This window comes from Apodemus sylvaticus, chromosome 8 (genome assembly GCF_947179515.1).
Source record: "Apodemus sylvaticus chromosome 8, mApoSyl1.1, whole genome shotgun sequence".
Taxonomy (NCBI): domain Eukaryota; kingdom Metazoa; phylum Chordata; class Mammalia; order Rodentia; family Muridae; genus Apodemus; species Apodemus sylvaticus.
Window position 1 is genome coordinate 56,980,938 of NC_067479.1, and position 24,939 is coordinate 57,005,876.

The following is a 24,939-nucleotide window of genomic DNA, read 5'->3' on the forward strand; positions in this document are numbered from 1 at the left end:
GGGCACTAGGGAAAGGATCGAGGCATTCTGGCTCCTCCAGCTACTGCCTCTGTGAAAAGCAACACTAGGAGTGCCCTGTTCAGAATCAGAAATCTTTCTCCTAGACGTGATTAGCAACACATGATATATTTCCTTTGCCCCAACTGCTTTTGATTTTCTTTTAAATTTTTATTTTTAATTATGTATGTCTGTGTGGGAGCTGTGCACCTGGAGTGCCCTCAGAGGCCAGAGAGGGGTTTGGAGAGCCTGGAGCTGGTAGTTTTGAGCCACTTCGTACAAGTACCGGAAACCAAGCTCAAGTCCTCAGCAAGAGCTGCACATGCTCTTAAATGCTGAGCTGAGCCAACTCGCCAGCCCCGAAGTTTTCATCAGATAATAATAATGATGATAATGAGAAGCAGCAGCAGCTTGGCGTTGGCATGCCGGAGCACATCTGTATTCCCAGGACTCAAGAATCGGAGGCAGGAAGATCACAACAAACTTGATTGAGGTCAGCCTGGTCTATGTGGGCAGAGTCTATCTCAAGAAAACAGAATCACGAGATGGTCTGGGAGTGTAACAGTTGATAAAAAGCACTTGAGTTCTGCAGAAGCTGAATGATCAGATATTCAAGGTCATCAGTTACATTATAAGAGTTCACAGTCAGCCTGGGCTATGTGAACCAGGGATAGGGCATGAACAAAACCCAAAAAGCCACGTCTGAGCCCAGGAAGCTTGAACAGAAAAAGACAGGCAGAGGCCAAGGTGTCATCCTCAGCTCCTTCCAAAGGCAGTTTCACCAGACGGAACCGTTCAACACCTGGACAGGTCTGAGCTGTGTTTTTATTAGGGGTGTGGTCACTTCAAAGTCCCACGCCCGCCCCAACAGGACCGGAATACTAAAGACAGCCTGGGTAGGTCGAGGCTTCAGTGAGCATCAATGTCTACCCCAGGATCCTTACATCCCTGCGTAGCATCAGTGTGGACATCATGAGGAGAGATCTGGGCGACTGTGGGTGGGACAGTGCCCCATATGCTCCCCACACACAGACATTTAGGCAAGTAGGCAAGTTAAGCAACATCTTTTTACTCAGCAATGAGGACTCTGCCCTGAGGGATGCGTCCCCCATGTCCCATCCCCCTCTACATTCCTATGGGGTTGGAAGGATTGACATGCAGCCTTTTCCAAAGTGGATGAAGAAGATGGTGCTATTTCGGGTCCAAAAAGCTCCTCACCTACTTAAAGAGAAGCATTGTGTACCCTCAGAACAACTGAGCCCTTGAAGACTGGACTCAAGGCACCCTCCCTTTGGGTTCAATGTGTGGTTCCTGCTCCCTCGAAATGTACAGTAAGATCCCTGGTTGCCAGCCTCTTCTCTGCCCCAGAGGGAGGGCGGCTACTCATCTTTTGGTCACTGCTGGTTTCTCTCTATCTGCTCAGGGGGACCACAGAAGATTCCTGGAGTCTGTACAGAAGCTGTTTTTGTAAGTCTTCCTCTAATACCTTCCACCAAAAATAGTTTTCACCCCGAATCTTTGGGGGCTCATCTTGGATTCCTGGGTTCCGAAAAGCCACTGTCACCAGCACATTCAGGCAGACACCATCCACGTGGTCTCTGCCTAGGTGCTGTAGTCCAAGCAACCCCTTGGTCTCCACTGCCAAACTGTGCAGAGTCAGACACTCCTGTAGTAGCCTCAAGATAGCCACCTTGATGCCACCCCTTTGCTCCATAGGGGTAAAGCCACAGGCAGTGATGGGCAAGTGAGGTGTCCCCACTGTGCCCACCAACACCCACACCGACTCGACTGTTGTAAAGGCGGTCACCAGGCGCTGGCAGACCACATTGCAGGGAAGCTCTTGAGGCAGAATGAGAGGGTGCATGGCTTGTTGGCAGAATTTGGCACCTAGCTCAACCAGGTGCAGAACATCATGGGCTCTAAGTGGTGTAGGCAGGGAGACCCGTGGGTACCAGCCAGCCTGTAGGGACTCGGAATCAGCGTCCTTGGAAGTCTTGAGAACTCCACCTAGGAGAGATTTGGGGGATGGGGAGAGGCCAGCATAAGAAGTGTTGTGCCTGAGAGAGCAAATGGCCACCCAAACACCCCAGAGGGAGACACCCCAAAGCTCTTAGTCTGTAAAATAGGTCAATAGTAGTGTGCAGAAGCCCACAGTATGGCTGTCTAAGGATAAGGAACTTTCAGAAAGGTACTTGAATGCCACCAGGTGGGTTGTACCTGTTGGTCGAGCAAGGAATACAAAACGGATCCAGGAGGCACCCCTCTCCTCCACAGACAGCAGTGTCACTGGCTCACAGAGCAGCCCAGCCTCCTCCTTCACCTCCCGCTGCATGGCCTCCACGATGGTCTCCCCCGGTTCCATTCTTCCTGCAGGGAGGTACCATGTCCCCCGGCATTCTCTCTTGGCCTCCTGAATCATCAACACCTCATCCTGAGAAGGAAGCAAGACAATCTTCACTCCTCTCCAGCCAGTCTGGGGGCTTCGGAAGAGCAGCCCCTACCTGGATGGTGGCCCAGAGCTCCCTGCTTGGTAGACAGACAACGTCAGGATGCTGAATCTTCAGGAGCCAGGCCTTAGTATGCTTGAGAGCTATGGCTGCCTCCCCTTTGCTGCAACTCAACTTTGGACCCAGAGGATTTCTATTGTAGAAAAGGGCTGAGGTCCTTGGGCGTTGCTCTTAGGAGGCCTCATCCTGAAGGCTGCCACCACTCCTATACTGACTCATTTATGCCACTGTCTTGCTCTTGTTCCCATGGGACTTACAAACTGCCTGTGTCAGGTCCTCAATCTAGAACCTGGGACCTTGAAACTCAGCTCCACCACTATACCAACCTACCCCTACTTGGCCAGGATTTTATAACGCTGACTTGAACAGAGGTGATCACTAAAAAGAACTCTCAGAGGATCGGAGGCCTGCATGTAAGCTACCCGTGGCGCCGGGGAGAGTCTAGGAAATCCCTGTTGTAAGTCAGGCAGTGCTAGACTCCTGGAAAGGAAGGAGGCATATTACAGGCCTCTCCTGGTGGGAAGCGAGGTCTAGTGGATGAGATAAACCTGCCCGGGACCTCGGCTTCTCTTTCTATATTATAGAGTCTACATAAGGACGATCTCAGCTCTGCTGCTAGTGTTGAGAGTGCTTTGCAACATTGGGAAGCGCCACGTACAGGCAGCGGCCGTTGGCTCGCCTGTTCCGATCAGGGCAGGCGGCACGCTCCCGAGCCCAGCCGAAGGCCGGCAGCCGGTCGGACGCTCACCTGCTCGTTGAGGAACACGGCCAGCACCACGTAGCAGACATTCTTCCGCAGCCGCACGGGCAACAGCGGCTTGCCAGCCGGCTCCGAGTCACAGCTCTGCACCAGCAACCCCTTCCCCCCCAGCACGGTGGCAAGCGCCCCTGCCAGGCCCTCCGTGGCCATCAAGTCTCCGGGGGGAGGCGGCAAGCCGGGACCTGCCAGAGCCCCGGAGGCAAGCGGCGGCAGGGACTTGAGCCGCGGTGGGCCGCTGCGCCCTCGCCCCCTCCCCTGCCTTCAGCCAAGGCTAACGCGGAACCTCCGGAGAGACCTGGTCGCTGATAGGCTGCGCATCACTGCGGCCTGCCCGGATTGGCCAGCTCGCGGCGGTTACCGAGAGGGCGGGGCGCCGGTATCCTCCCTCTGCCCCCTCCTCTCCCGGGTTCTAGCCGCTGGTCGCTCACTTCGCACTCTCCCGGCGATTAGCTAATTCACCCAGCACGCACTTGTCCCCGCGGGTTCCGACGGTGATGTCATCCTGCCTGTAGGGTGATGAACACCACTGTGACCAGGGTCGATGGCGTCACTCGTCCGATGACATTAAGGAAGCCTAGCTCTTCCGCCGTTTGCCGTTTGCTCTCACTGTCCAGCTTTTATCATAAACTAACTAAAGAAGTGCTCACAACGAATAGGCCCCAAATAATTGACTTCATTAAAGTGTTCTGAATGTCGTATGGCTGAGGCACATAACGTTGCGTTAGAAATTCTCATCTGTCTAGGTCGATGGACGCAAGGCATTTTAAAAGTCCGAGGCTAAAGGACTGGTTTGCGGGTGGGGGCATGGTTGACAAGTCCCAGAGGAGGGATGGGACAGGTGGTCAAGGTGGTACAAGGCTCGGGATGAGAAGAAGCTATGGGGGGGGGGGAGAGGAAAAAGCTTGAAGTCAGCACTGTAGCCTGCATCCGATTCCAGTGCTCAGTGTTTTTCCCACGGAGTTTCAAGGCTTCTGAAGCAAACTACATCTTTAGAGGGCAGGGGCGGTGCCCTCCTACCCAGCATTCAGGGCCTGGCCGTGGGGAACAGGGTGTGGGTTGTTTTGGCCAGCTCCTGCTTCTCTCCCAGTCTGACCTTTCCTCCTCTGAGCTCCTTTAACCTCCACTCAGGACAGGAAGGCAGGGCCAGCTGGGAGGAATCCATGAGGCAGGCCAAGTCTGGGCTCCTCACCCCATCCCAGCATTCCCTCCCATCCCCCTGCTGGCTCTGTGTACCTCCTTTGGGGGGACAGTGGCTTGGTGGTGCTGACAAAGCTCTGGAGTCCAAGCCAGACATCTAGCCACTGCTGGCTGACTTGCTCTGTGTCCTGGGTGGCCTCAAGGTCCTCATCTGTACAGTAGGTCTGCAACAGCCCTCCTTTTCCATGCTTGTTGAGAAGCCAGACGGCCTGGGAGAAGCTGTGGACCATCTGAACACTGTCACCAGGCAGCCCACCTATTCTCCAGGTGGGCTCTCAAAGCCCATAGAGCGCACGGGCCTATGCACACAAACACACGCGCCATGAAACCGGGAGTGAAGCTCAGCGGGAGAGTCTTTACCTAGCATATACAAGGCCCTGAGTTCAATTCCCAGCACCACAGAAAGCACACAAAACCACTTCTGTGCTTGGAGACTTGACTGGCAGGTGATCTCAGCTCTACGGGACAGTTCTCAGCCTTTCTCCCTGATGCTGATGCCCATTGCAAACTCCCTGGAGAGGAAATCTATGTGAGGTTGGACACAGGTAGTGGCCCACAGTATTTTCAGGTCCTTGGATACTTCTGGCTTGAGGCCATTGAAGACCTCCTGTCTCCAAATGACCGTAGTCATTGGAAGAGGGGGCAAGATCAGGCCCCAGGGTGCAGATCCACTTGTTAAAGCTCTCCTCTCCCCTCTCCTCCCCTCCTCTCCTCTCCGGTTTCTCTTCCCTCCCCCCCCCCCCATTTAGATCTCTCAGTGCCTCAGTTTTCCCATCTGTGAAGTGGAGGCAGCCCTGGTCACAGACTCTATTCTGCCTCCCAGGGATGGTTTAGGAGAGGGTGAGGTCATGTCTGGGCAGGCTGGGAGAGCTGCAGAGGCGTCCTAAGATAAACAGCAGCCGGCCAACGGCCTGGAGGGCCAAAGGCTGCCACAACCGCAGCTCCATTCCCCCATTATCGTGGGGGAAGGGAAAATACTCGTCTGCCGTGGAGGGCCTAATTGCCTTGTCATAAGCCACATGGAAGCAATAGAGTACCAAAAGCCCTTTGTAAACGGTGAATGGGATACACAGAAGGCATTGGAAGGGGGTTCAGTCCTTCCCAGAGTGCTTGGGGAGCTACCAAAAAGGTTGGATTTCTCAAGACCTTGGGATAAAAAGCAGTGGTCAGAGACAGGTGGGTGAGTCTTGGACAGAAAGGGGATCAGGGAAGGGAGCTGAGACAGCCCACCTCCAAGCATGGCCTCTTTCCTCTGAGGTGGAGAACAGCCGCAAGTGGGTAGCCTCGGACAAGCATAGTCTCACCAGTACAGCGTTCCCAGCCCCTCTGGGAGCAGGCCATCTTAGGGTACATTCATGCACACCTGTGTATGACCTGTGAGCAGGGAGATATGGGGTAGGTAGAGTCAGGGACACGGGGACAGGGCTGGGCAGGCAGGATGAGCAGGGATGTTTGGGATGCTGGAGTCCTTTACAATGTAGCAGATCCTGTCTCCTGACAAAGAGACAGGTGAGAAGGGCAGTGGGGGGAAGGGCTGTTCTAGTAGCTCCTTGAATGACTCTGGAGGAGTCACAGCCACAGTGTAGATCAGACACTGGCATTTATAGACCCTGGGACATAAAGGGGGACAAAAATGGGAACACTGATGAGATTCCAGTAAGGTGGTGGCTTCCTAGATGGGGTCATTGGGTTCTGGACACGATGCTAAGGTCCTGGCAGTGATAAAAGGACTGTTTGTATAGGATATTCCCATTGGGGACACTAGGTCAAGGGTAACTGAGAGCTTTATGTGCTATATTTGTTTGTTTTGTTTGTTTTTTAGAGACAGGCTCTCACTATGTAACCTTGTCTGGCCTTGAACTCGCAGAGATCGGCCTGCCTCTACAGGGCTGAGATTAAAGGTATGGGCCACCATGCCATGGTCTATGCTATATTTGTAACTTGAATGGAAGTCTACAAAATTATTTTAAGATAAAATGTAGGAGAGTTTTATAAGGAAAAGGAAAAAAAAAAGCAGCCAATGCATGGAGATCCATCCGAAGCTCACTTTCAGCCCTTTAGCTGGTGTCATGGTGAGTCAGAGAGAAGACAGGGAGCCACTGGCTCCCCAGGGCCTCTACAGGGAAGTGTGCCAAGCAAGGGCCCTGGCCCGCGACGCAGGGTCAGACGCTGCTTGGGCTGGCTCTATTCTTGGTCCAATCCTAGAACAAGTGAACACTAGTCCGGCTGCTGTTTTTAAAGGCTAGACAAGTCCACCCTCAGGGCGCTGTGTCGGTGGGGGGGGGTGTGTCCAGGAACACTGAGGCCCTGAGCACCCCTGTCACCCCGCCTCAATAAACAAAAAACTTCACTGTCCCATCTTTCCTAAGAAGCGTTCTATATTGGTTCAGGGTGACGTCAGGACAAGGCTATAGAAGGCCAAGTGTTAAGAATATGTCATCTGGTGCTAGATGCAGACAAGCCAGTCTGTAAACTCCATGAAGTGCAAAAATGAGAATGTCAATGTGGTGTCTTAAGTCAGCAAACTTGGTTCAAATCCCATTCTGTCATTAAAATGACTGTGTAACCTCAGGTGACTTGCTTAGCACCAAATTGCCCGTTCCTTCTATAAAATGGAAATAGATTGTCTGTACTCCAAAATATCATCAGGGATTAAATGCGATGGTTTAAGGGAAAAGAAAAAGGCAGAGTAAAACATGACTGTTCTCCAGAGTACCACTTCGGACCTCTAATCCTAAAAAAATAAATAAAAGTGAAAATGATTAAACTCTTCTTTTTAAGATGGGGTTTCTTGAAGCCCAAGCTAATGTCAAAAAAAAAAAAAAATCACAATGTAGCCAAGGCTGTCCTTGAACTTCTGATCCTCTTGCTTCTCCATCTCCCTTAGTACTGGGGTTACAGGTGTGTTCCATCACACCCAGGCATAAACACACCCTCGAAAGAAAGCGATCAAGATGTCCCTGAAGAAAATGCTAGAAGGAAATACAACACAATCTAGCAATGTTTGTGTTGGGTGAGAGATGATCTGGGTACCTTTGTTGTTGTTTTTAAATACTCCGAACAGATGTTCTATTTATAATAAAAACTTTTATTTAATTAAAAAAAAATCCCCAAACCACAGCAGGAACTGTTATAACAAGAGCTGGCGCACATGTGCGGTTGAGATACACAGGGGAAGAGGTAGGATAGCGAAGCAGAAGGGCCGTGGGGTCAGGGGTCAGCCGTTGGCACCATGAGGGTAAGGGTCAGCTGTCTGAGGCAGTGGAGCTCTGTCCTGGGGCTTGGACACCAAGAGGAGTTGGGTTGAGCCAGGGCTCTCCTGGATGTTCCTCCAGGTCAGAGCACACAGGTAGGTGGGACAGAGGCAGGGAGTTCTGTAATCTCCACAGGTTGATGCCACTCAGGAAGGCCATCTGAGTGCTGCACCTTAGAACTCTGCCTTCCCGCTGTCAGTCAAGAATATCTTCAGTGCCCAGAAAGCTCCAGGGGGTCCAGGCCTCCCAAAGATCCGGCAGTGGTATTTGAGGTCTCTGTCACCATGTCCCCAGTCCCTGTTCACCCTGTCCACTGGCTTCTGCTCCAGATCAGATTTCCATGTTTGCCTTCTTTCCCTAGCCCACGTGGCTGGCAGAGCAAGGCCAACTATGCTGGCAGCGGTCACCAGACAACCGATTTTAATAGAGACCAGGAAGGAGAGAAAAGAGAGGGGCAGAAGCAGGGCCCAGTGGTTCTGCCTGTGTTGTTCCCTCCAGCCAGCCCGGCCCATTAACTGAGGCCCTCTCTTCCCCATCTCCCCAGCTCTTCTGTAAGGGAAGAATTCTGTGTCTCCCAGGTCAGGCAGACCTACAGAGTCAGAAGGGCTTTGGATGTTGGTGAGCTGTAGCATAGCTGGGCTGGGGGTAGGGTGCCAGGGGCATCACAGGATGAAGCAGCAAGAGGAAGTGTTGCTTAAACCAAAACAATCCCAAGCTTGCCCAAGGAAGGGTGCTCATCCCCTGGAGTGCAGTACAGGGGTTAGAAGGAGTCATGTACCCCTAGCACTAACCAACCCCATACCATGGAGGGTGGAGCAGCTGTAAGCACTACAGTTGTTCCCTTTAGAGCCAGGGCCAGGACGAGGAACAGGGTTCCTTGCTTGTGCCCAAAGAGATATTTGTAGAACGGACCACACCGTCTAAATTCCCCAGTACCATTCCTCGTTGAAATTATGCAGACTGGACACCCAGTTACCTGCCCACCACCCCCCAGGCACCAGGATCCCCTATTTAGCTTCCTGTAATGTCCCCACAGCCGCCTTCACTGCTTGGAACACAGCCCGGTCCATCTGGAAAAAAGAAAAATGGCGCAGAGTTTTCAATCACATTCTAGCCCCCACCCTCATTCTCAGGAACACCCTTATCCTGCCAGCAGCCTGCTCCGCTCAGACAATTAGTCCTGCCTACAGAGGCTGTGCCTCAAGGAGACTGAGCCTTCAAGCCAGTACCACACTCACCTGGGCATAAAGCATACGGTGGTCAGGGGGCAGGCTGGCTCCCTGGTGGCAGAGCTGCGCAGAGAGGGCAGAGGTCTCAGGAGACAGAAAGTGCTGAGTGACACTGATTGTGCTCACCAGGCCCTGCACCTGTGCCGTAGGGGAGGGGGAGCACAAGAGCAAGAGGGTGAGTTGAGGCTCAAACCACACTCCCCCCTCCATCCCTCTGATCAGTCAGTCCACTTCATTATCCAACTTTCAGAAAGCAGTGACCCTAGTTACAGAACCAGACATCCCAAAGGCCATGGCTGGGACTAGACCTGAGGAATGCTGGAGGGCTGAGTGAGCTGGCCAAGGCCAGATTAGACCTCTGGAGAGATTCCCACTCAGCTCTGAAGACTTCAAGATCTTCAGCTTTGCTATGGTCATGGCTTCCTTTCTATCAGGTAGAGACTGCTGTGTGATCATGACTCTCATATAGAGTCCTTGCTACTCCTGATCTTCTGATCTTCTGTTGAACCCCACCCACCAGGGAAGCACCTGATGGGGTGCCCCAGCAGGCACCAGCACCGCTTCTCCAGGGGCCTGCAGCAGGGTCCAGCAGCTCACACCCCACTCCTCCCTTAGCCGACGTCGCAACCCTGCATCCAAGTAGCAGCTGCCCGGGGCACCAGGCTCCAAGGTTCCTGCTCCAGCTGGGCACACCTTCAAGAGGAGAAAGGGAGATGAATGTTAGCAGGGAATGAAGGCAGGGATTCAGAGAGGAAGGGGTTTGGTCTCTTTGGGAGATCAGGTGCAATAGGATGCTAAAGCTGTCTTGGAGGGCAGCCAAAAGAAGGAAGAGGTAGGAGAGAGGAGGGTTGTGGTAAGGGACGGTAGGTCCAGTCTGCAATGGAAGGAGCTTAGGGTAAAAGACACTCAAGCTGGGGTGGGGGAGGGTCTAAATCCCTGCCTTTCCTGGGATGTGCTTTTCATAGCTTCTGTGACCCTGGCCTGACCCGTTGTTCTCTCTGTGTCCCTTTCTCCCAAACCCAGGAAGATGTCCTGCACAAGCCCTATTCAGAACTGTCTTCACAAGGAGTTCTTAAGTTTTTGTAAACAGCCTGCATTGTAAGCCAAACTGGGGAGAAACCAGTAGCTTCTCCCCCAGGGGGAGGGGGTGCAGTGGGGGAGACGATCCTGGATCCGGGAAAAGCAGGGCCACACAGAAGTTCTGACTCACAGTGAGTGGACAGGCTAAAGCCCCTGCAACAGGCCCGGCTACGGGGACAGTCACCAGCCCAGGCAGGGGCAGAGCTCTGTGCCGGGCAGGGACAAGTGAAATCCAGAAGAGCTGCCTATGGCACACCCACAGAAGGCAATGCCAGCACCATGCTCCAAGTGGCCACCAGCTAAACCCACTCCCTTCAGCTAGGACCTCAGCCATTGTCCCTGGATTGAGAGGGTGCTGGCAAGGGTTGGGTGGGTTGAGAGGCATGTGAACCACATTCCCAAGAGCAGTCCCAGGAGGATGCCAAGGTTCCTTGGTTCCAAAGTCTATCCTGGGGCTACAGCAGTAACAGGCCACCCAGTGAGAAAGTGCCCCTCAGACCTCCCCATGAGTCACCCCACTGGGTCCTAAGGGACTGCCTTAGCCAACCACACCCAGAGCAGACAAGGCCATCTGTTGATGATAGTGTTCTTGTAGGCTCCCTCTGTATGTCACAGCATCTGGGTGTGCATCTGCAGAGGTATGTGTCTGTGAGCAGTAAATGGTAAACAGAGTCCTATGGACACTTGCACGTCTGTGTGTATCTTAGCAAGGGTGACAGTCTTCTCTAGGACAACTGAGATTCAGCTGGACTTTGAAATCACCAGTCCCACCTTTTATATTATTATTATTGGGGTACTTTGGGGGGACAAGGTTTCTCTGTATAATCCAGGCTGTATTGGAACTCACACTGTAGACCGGGCTGGCCTCGAATTCTTAGAGATCTCCCTGCCTCTGCCTCCCAAGTGCTGGAATTAAAGACATGTGCCACCATCACCTCTCAATTGCTGGAATTATAGGTATATGCCACGATGCCCGGCTCATTTATTTCTGAGACAGGATCTCATTACATAGCTTGGGCCGGCTTTAAGTTCATGATCCTCTGTCTCAGTACTACTATACCCCATCTGCTATAATCTTTATTAACTCTGGCCTCCTATCTTCCCTGTCCTTCTGGAGTTTTCTGCCTTCTTCTCTTTCTATCTCTACCACTAGGTAACTTTCCTGGTAGGTACACCCCACCTTCCTCCTATAGCTCTCCTCATGGCTTACACCTACCCCCGCCCCCCGCCACCCCCACCCCCAGTCTCTTCTCACAGTATGGACTATAAAAAACGGGAGTAGCTATTTCTTTTAGCTCTGGAGCCCTGGAAGGGAAAACTTCCTATTCCCAGGAGGAACCTAGAGTTGGCATAAAATGTCAGCTCAGATCCCAGGGTTACCACTAAGCCTCTGTTTTCTCATCTGTAAAATGGGAAAGTAACTGCCCCCACCCCCTGGCAGCTCAGAAGTGAGGAAGAGAAGGGTACTCATTAACTGAGATAATTCACCAAGACCCTCAACACTGTGCTCATTCTACAGTTATCGCCTCACGTCATCACTGGATTCTGAATCCCCTGCCAGACCCCCTCCTTCTCTGAGCCCCACCAGAGAATCAGACTCCTAACCTGCTCCCTCTGTACCTACCTGTACCCGAATCAAGCTAATTCACTTCAGGACTAGGGCAAGCAGTGGGATCACAGGAAATGGGCAGGGACAAGGACTAGGTTCTGGGCACCCTCCCTGCTTACCATCTGGAGAAAGCGACGGATGCGCTGGGCATCCTGGGCCCGGAACACATGCCACACAGTGCTGGTCTGACTACCTGGAGACCAGAGTCCCTCCCCGTCCAGGCCTGAGAGGAAATCTGCAGGAGAAAATGGCCCAGGTGAGCCCAGGTAGACAGAGCAGACATTATTAGCAGCTTGACCTGCTGGCGTCTCTAGCCAAGGACTAACCTTTCTGTGCTCGGTGCCAGGGAGGCAGCTGTGCCTCAGCGTGCACCAGGATACTGATCAGGTCAGACACCTCCACACATAGGTTCTTGGTCCCCAGGTGTCCACGGTGTGAGTTCACACCTGCGTGGAGGTAGAGCAAGAACATTTGGAAGTTAAATAAGAAACGTATTCTCACCCAAACTTAGGCACAGATGTACACGTGCCCTAAGACGGTAGGTAAGGCAGAGAGGTATGGGGTAGACAGGAGTGGAAGGGCACTCACCGTAGGCCGCCCAGAGCTCGGGCTCCAGTGGATGCAGTGTGAGGCCCAGGGGGAGGTAGGACGCTAGGTTGAGTTTCCCTTGGTGGGCACAGTACTCTGGGAGTGGAAGGCTGGAAGCAAGGTTCTGTACCCTGGGGACAGGGGTTGGCAGGGGGAACCATGCATGGCAAGTCTAACTCAGGCCCCTGAGAGCCATCAGAGCCTCCCACTGCTTGGGAACCGTCCAGAGGGCAGCACCCATCCCCCAGGGATTTCTATAACCCCCCCTAAGACACACCCTCCATCCCCTGCTCTAGCTAGACTTCCATTCCTAGCCCCTTTAGAGGGCCTGGACATCAAGGGTTGGGGTTGGGGAGGAGAGGACTGTTGGTGACTGAGAGACAGGGCTGGTCTTTGGTACTGTGCATACCTGCTAGAGTCCTTATCCCCGAGGGTTCGGTGTAGCAGGAGGACAGAGCCCTCATCTAACTTTGGACGCGCTAAGGAAAAAGACAGATGTCATTGACCTGAGGTAGAGCCTCTTGGCCCAGAGACTCTTTCTTGTCCCCGTGGCACCCATACCTAAGTTCAGATTCTACCTTGGACCCTCTGCCTCCAGAGCTCTTCTAGGGGCTCCTGATACATGAAGCCTCAGGGTTAGGCTTCCAGCTCCCTCTACCCAATGTCAAGAATACTTACTCTCAGGATGAGAGAATCCTTCCCAGAATGCTGTGCTGTCCAGGCTTGTGGGCTGGGGAGGCCCAAGGGCAGTCAGTGTCTGCACCTGGCCACCAAGTGTCCCAAGGGCTTCCATTCCCCACAGGCTGAGTCTCAATGTCTTCTGGATGCCTGACACTAACACGGGCTGCAGGGAAGACAGGAAAAGAAAGGAGAAGAAAAGAAAAGAATTGTTGGGAAGCCCATAGCAGCCATCTCCAGAACACGTGGGGGAGGGGTTGCAAAAAGACCAGTCTTTGCTGCTCCCTCTGAGAACCAGCACTCTGAGCTTGGGGACCAGGACCCCATGAAACAGGTGAAGCCACAGCATTGGGAAGGGAGAGGCAGGCCAGCTCACCTGGCCCTGCCGCCAGTGTTCCTGGAAGAGATGAAAGCCACGCTTAGGCCTGGGCTCCTGCAGCCACAGCAAAGCTCCGGGAGGAGAGAGCCGGCTCCGCACTGGTGACAGCGGAAGGCTCAGGCCCTTGCGCAAGCCTGACCCTGCTCGAAGGCCTGGCCCCAGGGCTTTCTCTTGGATCTTCCGTTCTACTACCTGCGCAATAATGCTGTCCAGGATGTTGGTGATGCGGTCATCCTGTGGGGAGGCAGGGATGGAGGGGCGTGAAGGCTCAGGACCAATTCAGCCGACTAAGGATGGCCACCCAGCCTCTGGTCCTCAGGCCCTTGGCCCTCCCTCTGAGCCTTTGCTCACACTGGGCAGAGCTGGGGTGACCGGGGCAAAGGCCATGTGAATCCGCTCATGCCCCAGGCAGAGTTTGACAGCAGTAGAGGCTAGCAGCTCACAGAGAGAGGGACAAGGAAGGGGTGACCGGCCAGCACGGTCCTCTGCTGGGCTCTCAGTGGAGTCTGGGGTCTCTGTCGAAGAAGAAAATAGTGAGTGAGTGACTTTCTGCTAGGCCTTTAGTCTTTGCTTCAATAGCACCTCAACTTTACTGTGCTCTCTCTGTCTGGGCGTTGCCCCATCTCTGCCTTCCTAAAGGAAGTTGCAGAGCCTCTAAGAATAGCGGCTTCAAATGGGAGACTTGGGCTGGGAGACAGCTCAGCAGGTAAGGGCGCGGAATTTCTGTGTAAGCATGAGAATCTAAGTTCAAATCCCCAACACTCACAAGAAAACCAAACAACAAATGAACAAAACGTCATTGTTGTGCCTGATGCCTCAGCTCTGGGGTTGGGAAGGGGTGGCACGGAGCCGGGAGCACTGCTGGCCCAGGGTTACTGGCCACCAGTATAGCTTCAGGTCCAGAGAGACCCTGCCTCAAGGGAGCAAGGCAGGCTTGAATGAATGCATCAGCAAACAACAGGAGACTCTCGATGGAGGAGTCAGGACCCCTGTCCTGAGGTGAGAGATGGACATTCTTGTTCTGTGTGTTGCTGGGGAAGGGAGTTGATTGCCAAAGTCATACCAAGTTTCTCCTGGAGGCTTTATTCCCCACTGACCCCCTGCACTCCCAGGCCCAGGGGCATGGAGAGCCAGCCACTCACCTTCTTTGATGTCCTTGGTCCGATTGGAATCTCCATTGCAGGAAGGTTGTGGAGCCGGGGGAGTTTTCACTGTTGGTTCCTTCTGTTAAACACATCCATCACCACCCCCAAAATCCAAGCAGAGGTTTTGAAAATGGTAGACACAACTGAAGTCAATGTTCAAGAGTTAACAATGTGTTCCTGTTTTAAAATTTTTCATTTTATGTGCACTGGTGTTTTGTCTGAATATATGCATCAGAACTCCTGGAACTGGAGCTACAGACAGTCATGAGCTGCCATCTGGGAGCTGGGAATTGAACCCAGGTCTTCTGGAAGAGCAGCCAGTGCTCTTAACCACTGAGCCATCTCTCTAGCTCTAACAATGTGTTCTTATATGTCCTAAAGTTGTTTGCCAGAGAGTGAAATGTTTCAAAAAGAGAGGGAGTGGAGAAGGAGAGGGAGAGGGGGAAAAATAAAACTGCTCATAGACTTCTCCACAGGGCATGATCTAACCAGTGTGCTAATACAGCACAAACAACAATAAAGAATAAAATATTATGTAGACAAATAACTGGGGAAAGTAAAAATGTTAATGGCAACATAGGAGTTCACTGTTATTTTATTATACTTGTCTTCAGTTTCTGAATTTTATACATGGATGTGTGGCGGTGTTTGGTATATATTTATATAAGTATATTTATAAATATAAAAGTATATAAAATGTACTTTTCAGCCAGGGCTGGTGGCCTACATCTGCAGCCCTTGTATTCTGGAGGCCAAGGCAGATGGACTACAATTTTCAGTTAACCTAGGCTACCTAGCAAGATCTTATCTTTAAACAAACACACTCCCACGGGACAATAAAATGTGCTTTTTGTCTTTTCCATGCTAAGGATGGAACCCAGAACCTTATGCATGCCTGGGAAGCAACTCTGGCCCCGAACTACATCCAGACTCTTGGTTTTTATGAGGCAATCTCCCTACGTTGATTGGGCTGGTCTCAAGCTCCCATATCTCCTGCCTCTACTTCTCAAGACATGTGGCATCTTGCCCAGCTCATGAAACACTCCTAACAGGGTCAGCAAGATGGTTCGGCAGACAAGAGCAGCCAGCAGGCCTGAGAACTTAAGCTCAATCCCTGGAACCCAGACACTGGGAAGGAAAGAACCAACTCTCACAATTTGTCATATGACCTCCACAAGTGGGCCACAGCATGTGCTACGCATAATGTCCCCATAAATACACAATTAATAAATAAATGTTAAAAATTTAAATAACCAGGATTAACTCTTAAGTGTTCTTTTGTCACAGAATCACAAAGTTCATTAAAAAAAATTTTTTTTTCACAGTGCATGTTAAGTGCCTGCCAGATGCCCTGAGGTATGGAAAGAACTGACATCGAACAGAAGGAGCCCATGGCTGGGGTGGCAACCAGAAAGTAAAGTGACAAGGGCTGACCTACAAGGCTAAGTGAGGCAGGACTCTAGGAAGCAGGGAGCGAGGACCTGTGGGAGGGGATGGAGGGAGAAGACCCACGCTAGAGTCAACATCAGGATGCTGCTTCCTGGGACGGTGATGGCTTTTTCTGCCAGTTTCCATGCCTCTCTTCATCCCCACCCACAGAGAAAGGTGGGGACGAAGGGCTGTCATCCGCCCACGCACACTGTTCAATGCAGGGGCCCACTGGCTGGTGCTTGTCATTAACACCGTGCCCTGATGCTTACCTGCTGACCCCCATCTCCAGGGGCCCACACTCGGGCATCAACTTGGCAGAAACAGTGCCCTCGGATGTCAAACTTGGCCCAGACTTGGTGCATCACAGTGCTGAGTTCGGCCAGCGCTGGGTGTGGAGAAGAGAGATGGAGATGGAGTAGCCCGGCCTCGCCAACCAGACGGCCATGTCACCAAGGTCAGGAACAACAAGACGGTTTGACTATCTCCCTCGGGATCCACCCACTGCGTGCCCCACCCCTTCACAATGGCTCACCCTGGCTGGAGACAAACTGGGTCAGAATGAGGGAACAGGCAGCATGCCCAGCCTCCTGGGCACAGTCATCTGTGTGCTGCTCCTGGGAGCCTGTGGGAAGGAAGAGAGAGAGGAGCTGCAGGTCCAGAAAGCGAGGTAACCACGGGTTAAGGTCAAGGAAGAAGGCCAAGTGCATGGTATTTAAATCAGTAGCTCAGCAAGCCACACAAAACAGCGCTTGCTAGGAAGCATGTGTGTGTGTGTGTGTGTGTGTGTGTATGTGTAACAACAACGCAGAATTCTTGTCTTTGGTATGCAGAGGCTTTCGGATGCTGAATTGCTTTGCAAGATCCTAAAGTGGGGGCCAGTGAGCCGGCTTAGCAGGTAGAGGAGTTTGCCACCAAGCCTAAGGATCTGAGTTTGAGTCCCAGGATTCACATGGTAGAAAGAGAGAACTGATTCCCAAATGATGTCTTCTGATTATCATACATGCTTGCTGTGGTGAGGGCGTGCATAGATGTGTGCATCACACACACACACACACACACACAGATAGATCAGTCAAGAAATAATCAATCAATATTTTTTTTCCACTGGAAGATTCCAGGGTAATCCTATAAAAATGTACCTGATGCTAGAACTCTTTTTAGCCATGTTTAAGTTGAACCAGGGAAGCAGAAGCTGAAAACCTTGGAAAGGATCGGCCTGAATCAGAGGACCTGAGTCTAAAATCTCGGCTATAGCACTGACTTGTTTTGGGACCTGGGACAGGTCATTGATCATCCCTGAGTTATTCTTACCTGGATAATGGAGACAGCCACGCCCATTTCATGATGTTAATGTGGAAGCTGAGAAGCGCTGAGAAGGCACCTGACTTCTCTGTGCTTGCCTCGAGTGCATGCGTGCACTCGCATGTCTGCACACGTCCACTGTGTCTTTTGAGGCTAGATCCTGGAGTTCATTAATTCAGCCGGGCTGGCTGGTCACTGAGCTCCAGGACCCTGCCTGTCTCTGATGCCCAGGTGGGCCACCATGCCCAGACCTGACACAGGTGCTAGGGATCTGAACTCAGGTCTTCATGCTTGCTCGACCATCACGTTACTAACCAAATTCGTTTTCCCAGCACCCAGGTGACTTCTTTAAAGAAAGGGTAAGAAGGGGGATGGAGAGTTGCCTCAGTGGTTAAGAGCACTTGCTGTTCTACCAGAGGATCCCGGTTTAGTTCCTAGCATACACCCGGCAGTTCACAGCTGTCTATAACTCTGGTTCCAGGGGCTCTGACCCTCCTCTTCTGACTTCCACAAGCAGCAGGCACACATTTGGTGCATACACATACATGTAGACAAAACACTCGTACATACAAAATCATACAAATCTAAGAAGGCAAATCTGTGTTTCCTCACCTGTTTTCTCCGTGTTCCTTCCAGCTCCGACTATGCGACCACAGGCCACACACAGCCGGTGGCTACAGTGGGAACATCTCCAGTGGGTGTTGAAGAGTCCGTGGTGGCAACGGCTGCAGCAGTGTGGAATGCCTGGGTTGTCTTCTGTCATGGCTGGCCCCTGGCCTGTTGACCACAGAACAGAACAGGGTCAGACGGCGGCTCAAGCACACAGCCCCCTTGGAGAGACCACATATAGCAGGGTTCTCAGTTTTTGTTTTTCTTTTTCTTTTTTCTCCAGACAGGGTTTCTCTGTGTAGCCCTGGCTATCCTGGAATTCACTCTGTAGACCAGGCTGGCCTCGAACTCAGAAATCTGCCTGCCTCTGCCTCCCAAGTGGTAGGATTAAAGGCGTGCGCCACTACCACCCGGCTATAGCAGAGTTACGTATTAGCTATCCTATATATTACAATTTATAACAGCAACAAAATTACAGTTATAAAGTAGCATCAAAAATATTTTTGATGGGGGGGGGCACCACACCATGAGGAGCTGCACTGAAGAGCATTTGGAGGGCTGAGAACCACCAAGCATTGGTGAGGCAGGGAGCAGTTTCTACCCAGAAGCCCTGGAAGAAGGGAACTGGGCTCCTTGGTCATTCCTCATACCTTACTCAACCGCCTTGTCTGGCAGTGGTCACCCTTTTAGGAGCATGCACTCCTTGGGCAGCAGTGGCCTCTGCCTCCTAGGCCAGCCCCACCCCCAGCCTTGCCCCAGGGATTTCCCCAGTGTGCCTGTATTACTAATCCACACCACTTCCAGCACATTTCCCATCCTCCTCCCCAGAGCACAAGCCCTACTGCTACCAGAAATGGAAAGGCAAAGATAGCAGTCAGTGGCCTTTCCTTTAAGTCCAGGGGACATAGTAGATTAGACAAGGAAACTCCTGCCCTTAAACAAAGGAGTGGGTTGTTGTTGCTTAAGAGCCAAGATTCAGACTAAAAACCGTGGTTAGTAGGTAGAAAGGGCCCCAACTGAGCATATATCCAGGACACCTAATCGTGTCCCAAGTAGGCAGAAGCGACTCAGAGTTTCTCAGGAATAGGTATTGCCCTCCCAGAGCTCATTCCCACGCAGGGAGACAACCCACAGACACCAGGATGACTATGACACTCCTGGCTGAAACGACCATGGCAAGATGAAGGTGACGTGGCTGGGAACTTCACAAGTGGCCCCAAAGGATGAGTCAGCTCTTATCCGTCAGGTAGGAAGGGATGGCCAGGGCATTCCAGACTGAAGAAGGAGCTAGTGCCAAGGCCCCAGGGCAGACAAGCTTGGTGATCCGGGAAGGAAGGCTGATGTGTGTCAGGAATCCAGGCTGGGAGCGGCCGGCTCCTGCAGGAGCTGGCTCATGACTGAACCGACTAGGGGCTTCCCTCTCTGGAGTGGGGTGGTGACCCTGGTGATCTCCATGAAAGAAGTAACCTGTGGGACCAGGGCTGTGCTTTATGAAGTTCACACCATTGCTAGATAGGCCTGCAGAGGGTTGACCTGGATCTGAGGACCCAGCTGAATGTTCTCTACCCTCAGCCTAACTCCCATCAACTTCTGAGGCCCCTGGGCCTCACCACTCTAGAGACCTTCCTGGCCCTTAACCTCTCTGGAGTCACCTCATCTCCAAGGCCCTTGAGACACTTGCCCTGGCTGTTTCCTCCATAAGCCCAGTTGTTCTCAGAGACCTAGACTGAACCAAATTTTTAAGTCTTCCCAGGAGGATATCCACCCAGAGCCAGAAATCTCAGGCTTAACCAAGAGTCCGTGTTAGGGATAGATAGGAACAAAGAAGGACTGAGCTCTCCTAAGTAGGCCTGGGAACCCCAGAGCACTGGCAAACGTGGGTTGGGAGGGCCATGCCAGAGCAGGCCCACAAGGGAGATCAGCTCACCTTCACGCTGTGCCCAGGCAAGGGCCTCCCGCTCCTTCCGCAGCAGGCGGCAGAGTCGGTCACCCAAGCCACTGAGCAGGTGCTTGGCCAGGCCCTTGCTGAGCGGAGCTTCTGGGCCAGACCCTCCTCCTTCCTCAGAAGTGGCAGAGGAATCCTCCGTCTCCAACTGCTTCTCTTCTAGGGACAACCTGGAGATGAGATGACGCAAAAGGGCTTGAGGAGGGAGCCCATGGGTGGGGATGGGGTGCTGCTGGCTCTGACTATCAGACACAATACTCACCTATGTGATTTCTGGGAGTGGCCGGTCAGCACCCCTACCTCTCTAGCTGCCTGGACACAGCTTTCGCACTGAGTGACACCTGTTAAGTGATGCTGGCAGGCTGTATCCTCAAGCCTGGATTCCTGGAGCCCAATCCTGCCATCTCGGGGTCCTGGGGAGACAATACAGCTGTTTAGGGAGACTTATTTCTAAGGCTTATGGTAGTCAAAGCCTTGAATTAGCATCCACCCTTGTTCACATGCAGCCAATTCATCCCCTGGCCCCCCAGGTCTGTGAGGACTCGTTCAGAACCTGAAAGAGGAGCAGTCTGGTATGTTTCACACACAAGGCTGAGCTGGAGATACTCCTACAAGAATGGAGGTTCAGGGGTTGTTTAGCATGTTCAGTCCAAGGCTCTGGGAAGCCTGAGCAATGGTCCTTGTACCCATGCAGAATCCAGCCAGTACAGACTTTGGGTAGGTTGGCTAAAGGCTAAGCGGCTATGTGACGCTGTGAGATGATTCCAATGTGGACGGATGGGCAGTCGGAGGGCACCGGAAAGGGAGAAGGTCAGAGTTTCAACACAGAACACAGGTGCTGTAACCCAAGACAGCAGAGGGGTCAACAACTTCCCAGCCCAGACTGAGGCACGCAAGGGTGCAGACAGACCCACACCAGGTGCAGGGAAAGGCTTTAGGGGCCAGGTCACAGAGACGGTCCTCTGGGCCCAGCAGTCCAAAAGGCTAAGAATAAGGTGATCCTACAGAAACCAATCTGGCTCCAGGGTTGCTGGAACCCTCTGTGACAGACACAGTTTAGCAGAAGAGTCCATGATGTACCCAAATGGCTGTCCTGCTGCAAAGTCCAAATTGAGTCTCCATGATTCAGCGGGCCAAAAGATGCTGACAGTGGTCCTTCAGGAGAGGTAATGCCTAAACTAGGATCTGTGGCACAAATAACCACGGCCTTGAGCATTGATCGTTTGCTAAGCGTCATGAGCTCTTCAGTGCCCCGATGAGCCGTTTAATCCTTCCTGTTGTCTTCATGAGGTGCATCTTTACTCCCACCTTACAGATGAGGGGGCTGAGGTTCTCAGAGGTGAGGTAATATCCTCCAGGTCACAGCTACTGATCAGCATGCCAGGAAGAAGCTATGTCTCCGGAACCCCTGCTCTGGACCATGGCATTGCCTTGCCTAAAACTCCCTGAGAGGCAGAGATGGAAGCCACTGGCTAGAAGGCTGTGATAGCCAACACTAGGAGCCGGAGAACTGTGCTGATTCAGAAATGAAACCTTGCATCTTAGTATGACCCATTGCAAAGGCCTATGAATTCCCTTGTAAAGGCCCAGCCCTGTTGCATTTCTTTAACAGGGTCCCTGCAGCCCATCGCCCCCTTACCTCTCTGTTCCTCTTGCTCTGCGCCCGCCTTGCTTCTTCTTATGGATGTCTCTGGTATCTCCTGCCAAGCCCTGGCCCCCTGCCTCCCAGTGCCCGGGAAAGGGTGGGATGGGCGTTTGGGAGCTGGGCTCCCGGCTGCTCCCTGGACCTCTGGACTGCCTGCTCTCTTGAGTGCCCGGAGCCCAGTGGCTGGGCTCTCTTCCTTCCCTGGACAGCCACCTGGGCATTCAAACTGTTCCGAGTGGCGTGTGAGCCATGTCTTTTTCAGCTTGGTGTGATGGCTTGGGGGACAGGCCTTGGAATCAGTTTTGTTCCTTTCTTCACTGGGTTCCCCCGGCCCACTGCTACCTCCCTCTGGACTATCCTGGCATTTGCTACAAGGGCCAAGATCCCCTTCTCTGGCAGGCAGATGGGATGAGCAACAGCCCCCTGAAGGGGTAGGAGGCCCAGGAGATGGGCACCTTGGTGTGACTGGTGGTCCTAGCTGGTACCCAAGGCTATTACTTCCTGGACCAGCCCAAATGTTGCCAAGAGTGTGAACCAGGCCTGGGGGACAAGAAGGCCATGGGGTTCGAGGAACGGTGTCTGGGTACCCCAAGAAAACTGGGCAAAGATTTTGCTGCCTGCCAGCTCCTGTCTCCCCATCCCTCTGGTGAAATGAGGGGCCTTCTGCTTCACAGGCTTGCTGGAGATGCCCACCAGGGGCTAAACCCAACATCCCAGACTCTGCCAAGGGCTCCTTTGCTGGCCGGAGGATGTTCGGATCCTTGTGGTAAAAGCCCTAAAAGAGGAGAAAGGAATAAGCCAGTGCTAATGCAGGTTCTCTGCATTTGAAAGAGCAAACAGGACTGACAGCAGTCACTAGTAAATTCACACACTGTTAGTAAGTGGTCCCACCTACTACCCCTCCCCCAAATCTTTTCCCAAGCTTTCCAGAGGCTGAAGGGTTAATGCTCGCGGCTTGGCCAAAGGACATCAGGACCTCCTAGAGAATTCTCTGCTTGGACCCTCATGTCCTTTTGCTTGTTTTGCTTTTGGAGAGAGGATCTTTCTCTGTAGTCCAGATTAGCATGGACCTCACAATCCTGCCTCAGCCCCCTGAGGACCAAGATTATACAGGCCATGCCCATCTTTGACTCCTAAACATTTTTTTTTTTCTGAGACAGGGTTTCTCTGTATAGCCCTGGCTATCCTGGAACTCACTCTGTAGACCAGGCTGGCCTCAAACTCAGAAATCCACCTGCCTCTGCCTCCCAAGTGCTGGGATTACAGGCATGTGTCACCACCGCCTAGCTGACTCCCAAACATTTAAAAACCTAGTTTAGACAAGACAGGTGGCCTGTCAGGAAGGAGCCCCAGAGACAGGCCATAAGGACCACACATCTCACCCACGCTTGGCCCCCACGATAAGGCCACACATTCCATAGGCAGAGTTTCTAAGGCCTGATCCTGGGCGAACTATGGATGAGTCAGTGGCTGTAGAGGCCCAAGGGCAGGGCAAGGAAGAGGCAGGCAGATAGATCGGCCCAGTGTTTGGTTGTCTTCAGGGCTAGGGACAACTGAACGCCATGCACCCACTGTATTTCGTCACTCACCTTGCTGCCTAAGCCAAAGGCAGCGGGCACTTTTGGTTGGCTCCCAGAGTAGACCCACGGGCTTGGGGTCAGAGGCCAGTCATACGGATGCTCTGAGGGCAGGCTGGACATCAGGTAGGGAGGCAAGCAGGTAGGAACCCAGAAGGGAGCTCTCTCTAGAATCTTGGTCTCCAGCAGGAAAGGGCAGTGCAAGGGCCGAAAGGCCACAGGGTCACTCTTGGGATGGCCACCGCCATGCTCAGGTATGAGGGGGCCATAGCGAGGTGGGCATCCTGGCCCACAGAAGGCCAGTGGACGGGCCAGCATCGCTTCCTTCCAGCGCAGTCCTTCCTTGCTGCCCAGCCAGCTGCCCTTCCTCTCCCCATTCCGAGGACCCTCACCCTCCAGCAGTGAGAGTGTGTCCTTGGGGCCTTGGAGGAAGCCAGGAGGGAGCCAGGAGTCTGGGGTGCTCAGAACACCCCTCCAAAAGGGAGCAGGCTCTCCTAGGCACAGCGCCCCATGGCGCAAGCCATCCTGTGGTGAGGTACCAGACTCCTGTCCCACAATGCCGTTCACAGGGGCTGTCTTCTCCCAAGCTGGGGTGTCCTTCAGGAAGCTGGGCATACTCTCCATCACTCTCCTGCCCTCATGGGGTTCTCCCAGGGGAGTCCTGGAGCATAAGGACAAAGCATGACCCCTTAGGCCCATGGCCCATGTATCTTAACCACAGGCACCACCCTGGGAATACCAAAGTGGCACAAACAGTAAAGCAAGTGTCAGGCCACAGCAGGGCACAAGGCAGCCTTCCACAGGTAGCCAAAAAGATTCTACTTCATGGCAGGAAGTTGATACCTTTTCCTAAACTTTGGCCCCTATCTGAATTTTGGTAGGGGGGACCAAATTCAATAAAAGGTTGTCACTTCTAGGGTGAAAGGCTCTGCCCTTCTAGGCCTGGGAATCTGGTTACAAGTCTTGGAAATGGATAGGAAGCAAGACTGCAAAAGGTTAGCTCAGTAGAAGACACTCAGCTGGGAGGACAGGGAGGCTGGATCCTGGCCCTGACTCTGTGTCACCTGCTCTTCGGATGCCCAGCAGATCATTTTCTCCTCTGGGTTTCAGTGTCCCCGGGTAAGAGAGGGACTTGGAACACAGAGGACTCTTTCTAAACGTCAGTCGGTGGTCTTTGGGGTGCTGTTTGCCCACTCCCATCTTCAGCTCCCACCAGGCTTGCAAGACTGGGATGTTCAGACCTGGCAGACTCGACTCACTGGGCAGGGCAGTCAGCCAGGGCTGCTGGCTGCTCTCCCTACACCTGGGCTGTCTCACTCTGCCCCTTCATGGGCTCTAGTTCCTTGGCATTTTCAAAGAGTACCAGGACAACTCCTGGGGGCTAGGATCTCCGCTCCCAAGGGGAGCCGCTTGTGAGGAGGGATTAAGAGGTTTCAGACTAGGGTGGGTCAAGCTGCCCAAGCCCAAAGGCAGTGCCAGGACACCGCTGCTAACTGCAGGCAGCCCAGAGGGGGGAGGGAAGGAGGCGGGGAAAGCAGGCTGGGCCCCAGAGAGACGCAAGCGAGGGAAAATTGAACACGCATGCGAGCATGTGAGGGACCAGGATGACAGGTGCCACCAGATCAGCTGTAGTCTCCCAGAGCAGTCCCCATGACTGGCCAGAGGAAACCCCAAGAGGGATGGATGTACGGGAGCCTTGGCGGAGGCGCAAAGATTTTTTTGGAGCTGCAGCTTGCTCTCAGTCCAGCGCCCTTAGTTGGGCATCCTAACTTTTCTATGTAAAGATGTAAGGTTCAATTCTGAGTGACACAGGCACTTCATTCCTTAAACTCCCCCATTACAATTAGCCCAGAACGCGCCCCCTCTCGGCGCTTACCTGGGCTTCACAGGCCGGGCGCGGTGTGGGCGGCGGTCGTGCTAGCCGGTGCTGGGCACTCGCTCCCCATGGGCCGGCTTCGGGGCGTTCTCCCGCTTTCTGCTCAGCGCGCTCGCGCTCTCTTTCTCCCC

The 24,939-nt window shown here is 53.0% G+C and overlaps 2 protein-coding genes across 2 annotated transcripts; both read right to left on the minus strand.

The window, feature by feature from the left end:
* Positions 1-1,045: 1,045 nt before the first annotated feature.
* On the minus strand, positions 1,046-3,573 carry Nudt18 (nudix hydrolase 18). The gene is made up of 3 exons (XM_052191001.1): positions 3,253-3,573; positions 2,215-2,428; positions 1,046-2,004 (listed from the first exon to the last, which is right to left on the minus strand). Exons 1-3 carry the CDS (start codon positions 3,412-3,414, stop codon positions 1,409-1,411), a joined length of 972 nt encoding a protein of 323 aa, XP_052046961.1. The 5' UTR covers positions 3,415-3,573; the 3' UTR covers positions 1,046-1,408.
* Positions 3,574-7,528: 3,955 nt separating this feature from the next.
* Hr (HR lysine demethylase and nuclear receptor corepressor) lies at positions 7,529-24,906 on the minus strand. The gene is made up of 19 exons (XM_052190993.1): positions 24,809-24,906; positions 22,945-23,593; positions 21,350-22,130; positions 19,973-20,123; positions 19,693-19,880; positions 17,769-17,933; positions 16,387-16,476; positions 16,124-16,239; positions 14,421-14,502; positions 13,630-13,793; positions 13,276-13,512; positions 12,900-13,065; positions 12,631-12,700; positions 12,222-12,352; positions 11,960-12,079; positions 11,753-11,868; positions 9,473-9,637; positions 8,954-9,082; positions 7,529-8,785 (listed from the first exon to the last, which is right to left on the minus strand). Exons 2-19 carry the CDS (start codon positions 23,554-23,556, stop codon positions 8,723-8,725), a joined length of 3,546 nt encoding a protein of 1,181 aa, XP_052046953.1. The 5' UTR covers positions 23,557-23,593; positions 24,809-24,906; the 3' UTR covers positions 7,529-8,722.
* Between the last annotated feature and the right edge of the window lie 33 nt (positions 24,907-24,939).

Bases quoted from the DNA above. Each gene is read 5' to 3' on its own strand.
- Hr (XM_052190993.1), bottom strand. From the start codon at position 23,556: ATGGAGAGTATGCCCAGCTTCCTGAAGGACACCCCAGCTTGGGAGAAG. The intron at 14,503-16,123 runs GTAAGCATCAGG...TGTGTTTAACAG, and splicing joins CTGGAGATGGGGGTCAGCAG to AAGGAACCAACAGTGAAAAC. The intron at 8,786-8,953 runs GTGAGTGTGGTA...TCTTTTTTCCAG, and splicing joins ACCGTATGCTTTATGCCCAG to ATGGACCGGGCTGTGTTCCA.
- Nudt18 (XM_052191001.1), bottom strand. From the start codon at position 3,414: ATGGCCACGGAGGGCCTGGCAGGGGCGCTTGCCACCGTGCTGGGGGGG. The intron at 2,429-3,252 runs GTGAGCGTCCGA...CTTCCTTCTCAG, and splicing joins CCGTGTTCCTCAACGAGCAG to GATGAGGTGTTGATGATTCA. The intron at 2,005-2,214 runs GTACAACCCACC...AATCTCTCCTAG, and splicing joins ATTCCTTGCTCGACCAACAG to GTGGAGTTCTCAAGACTTCC.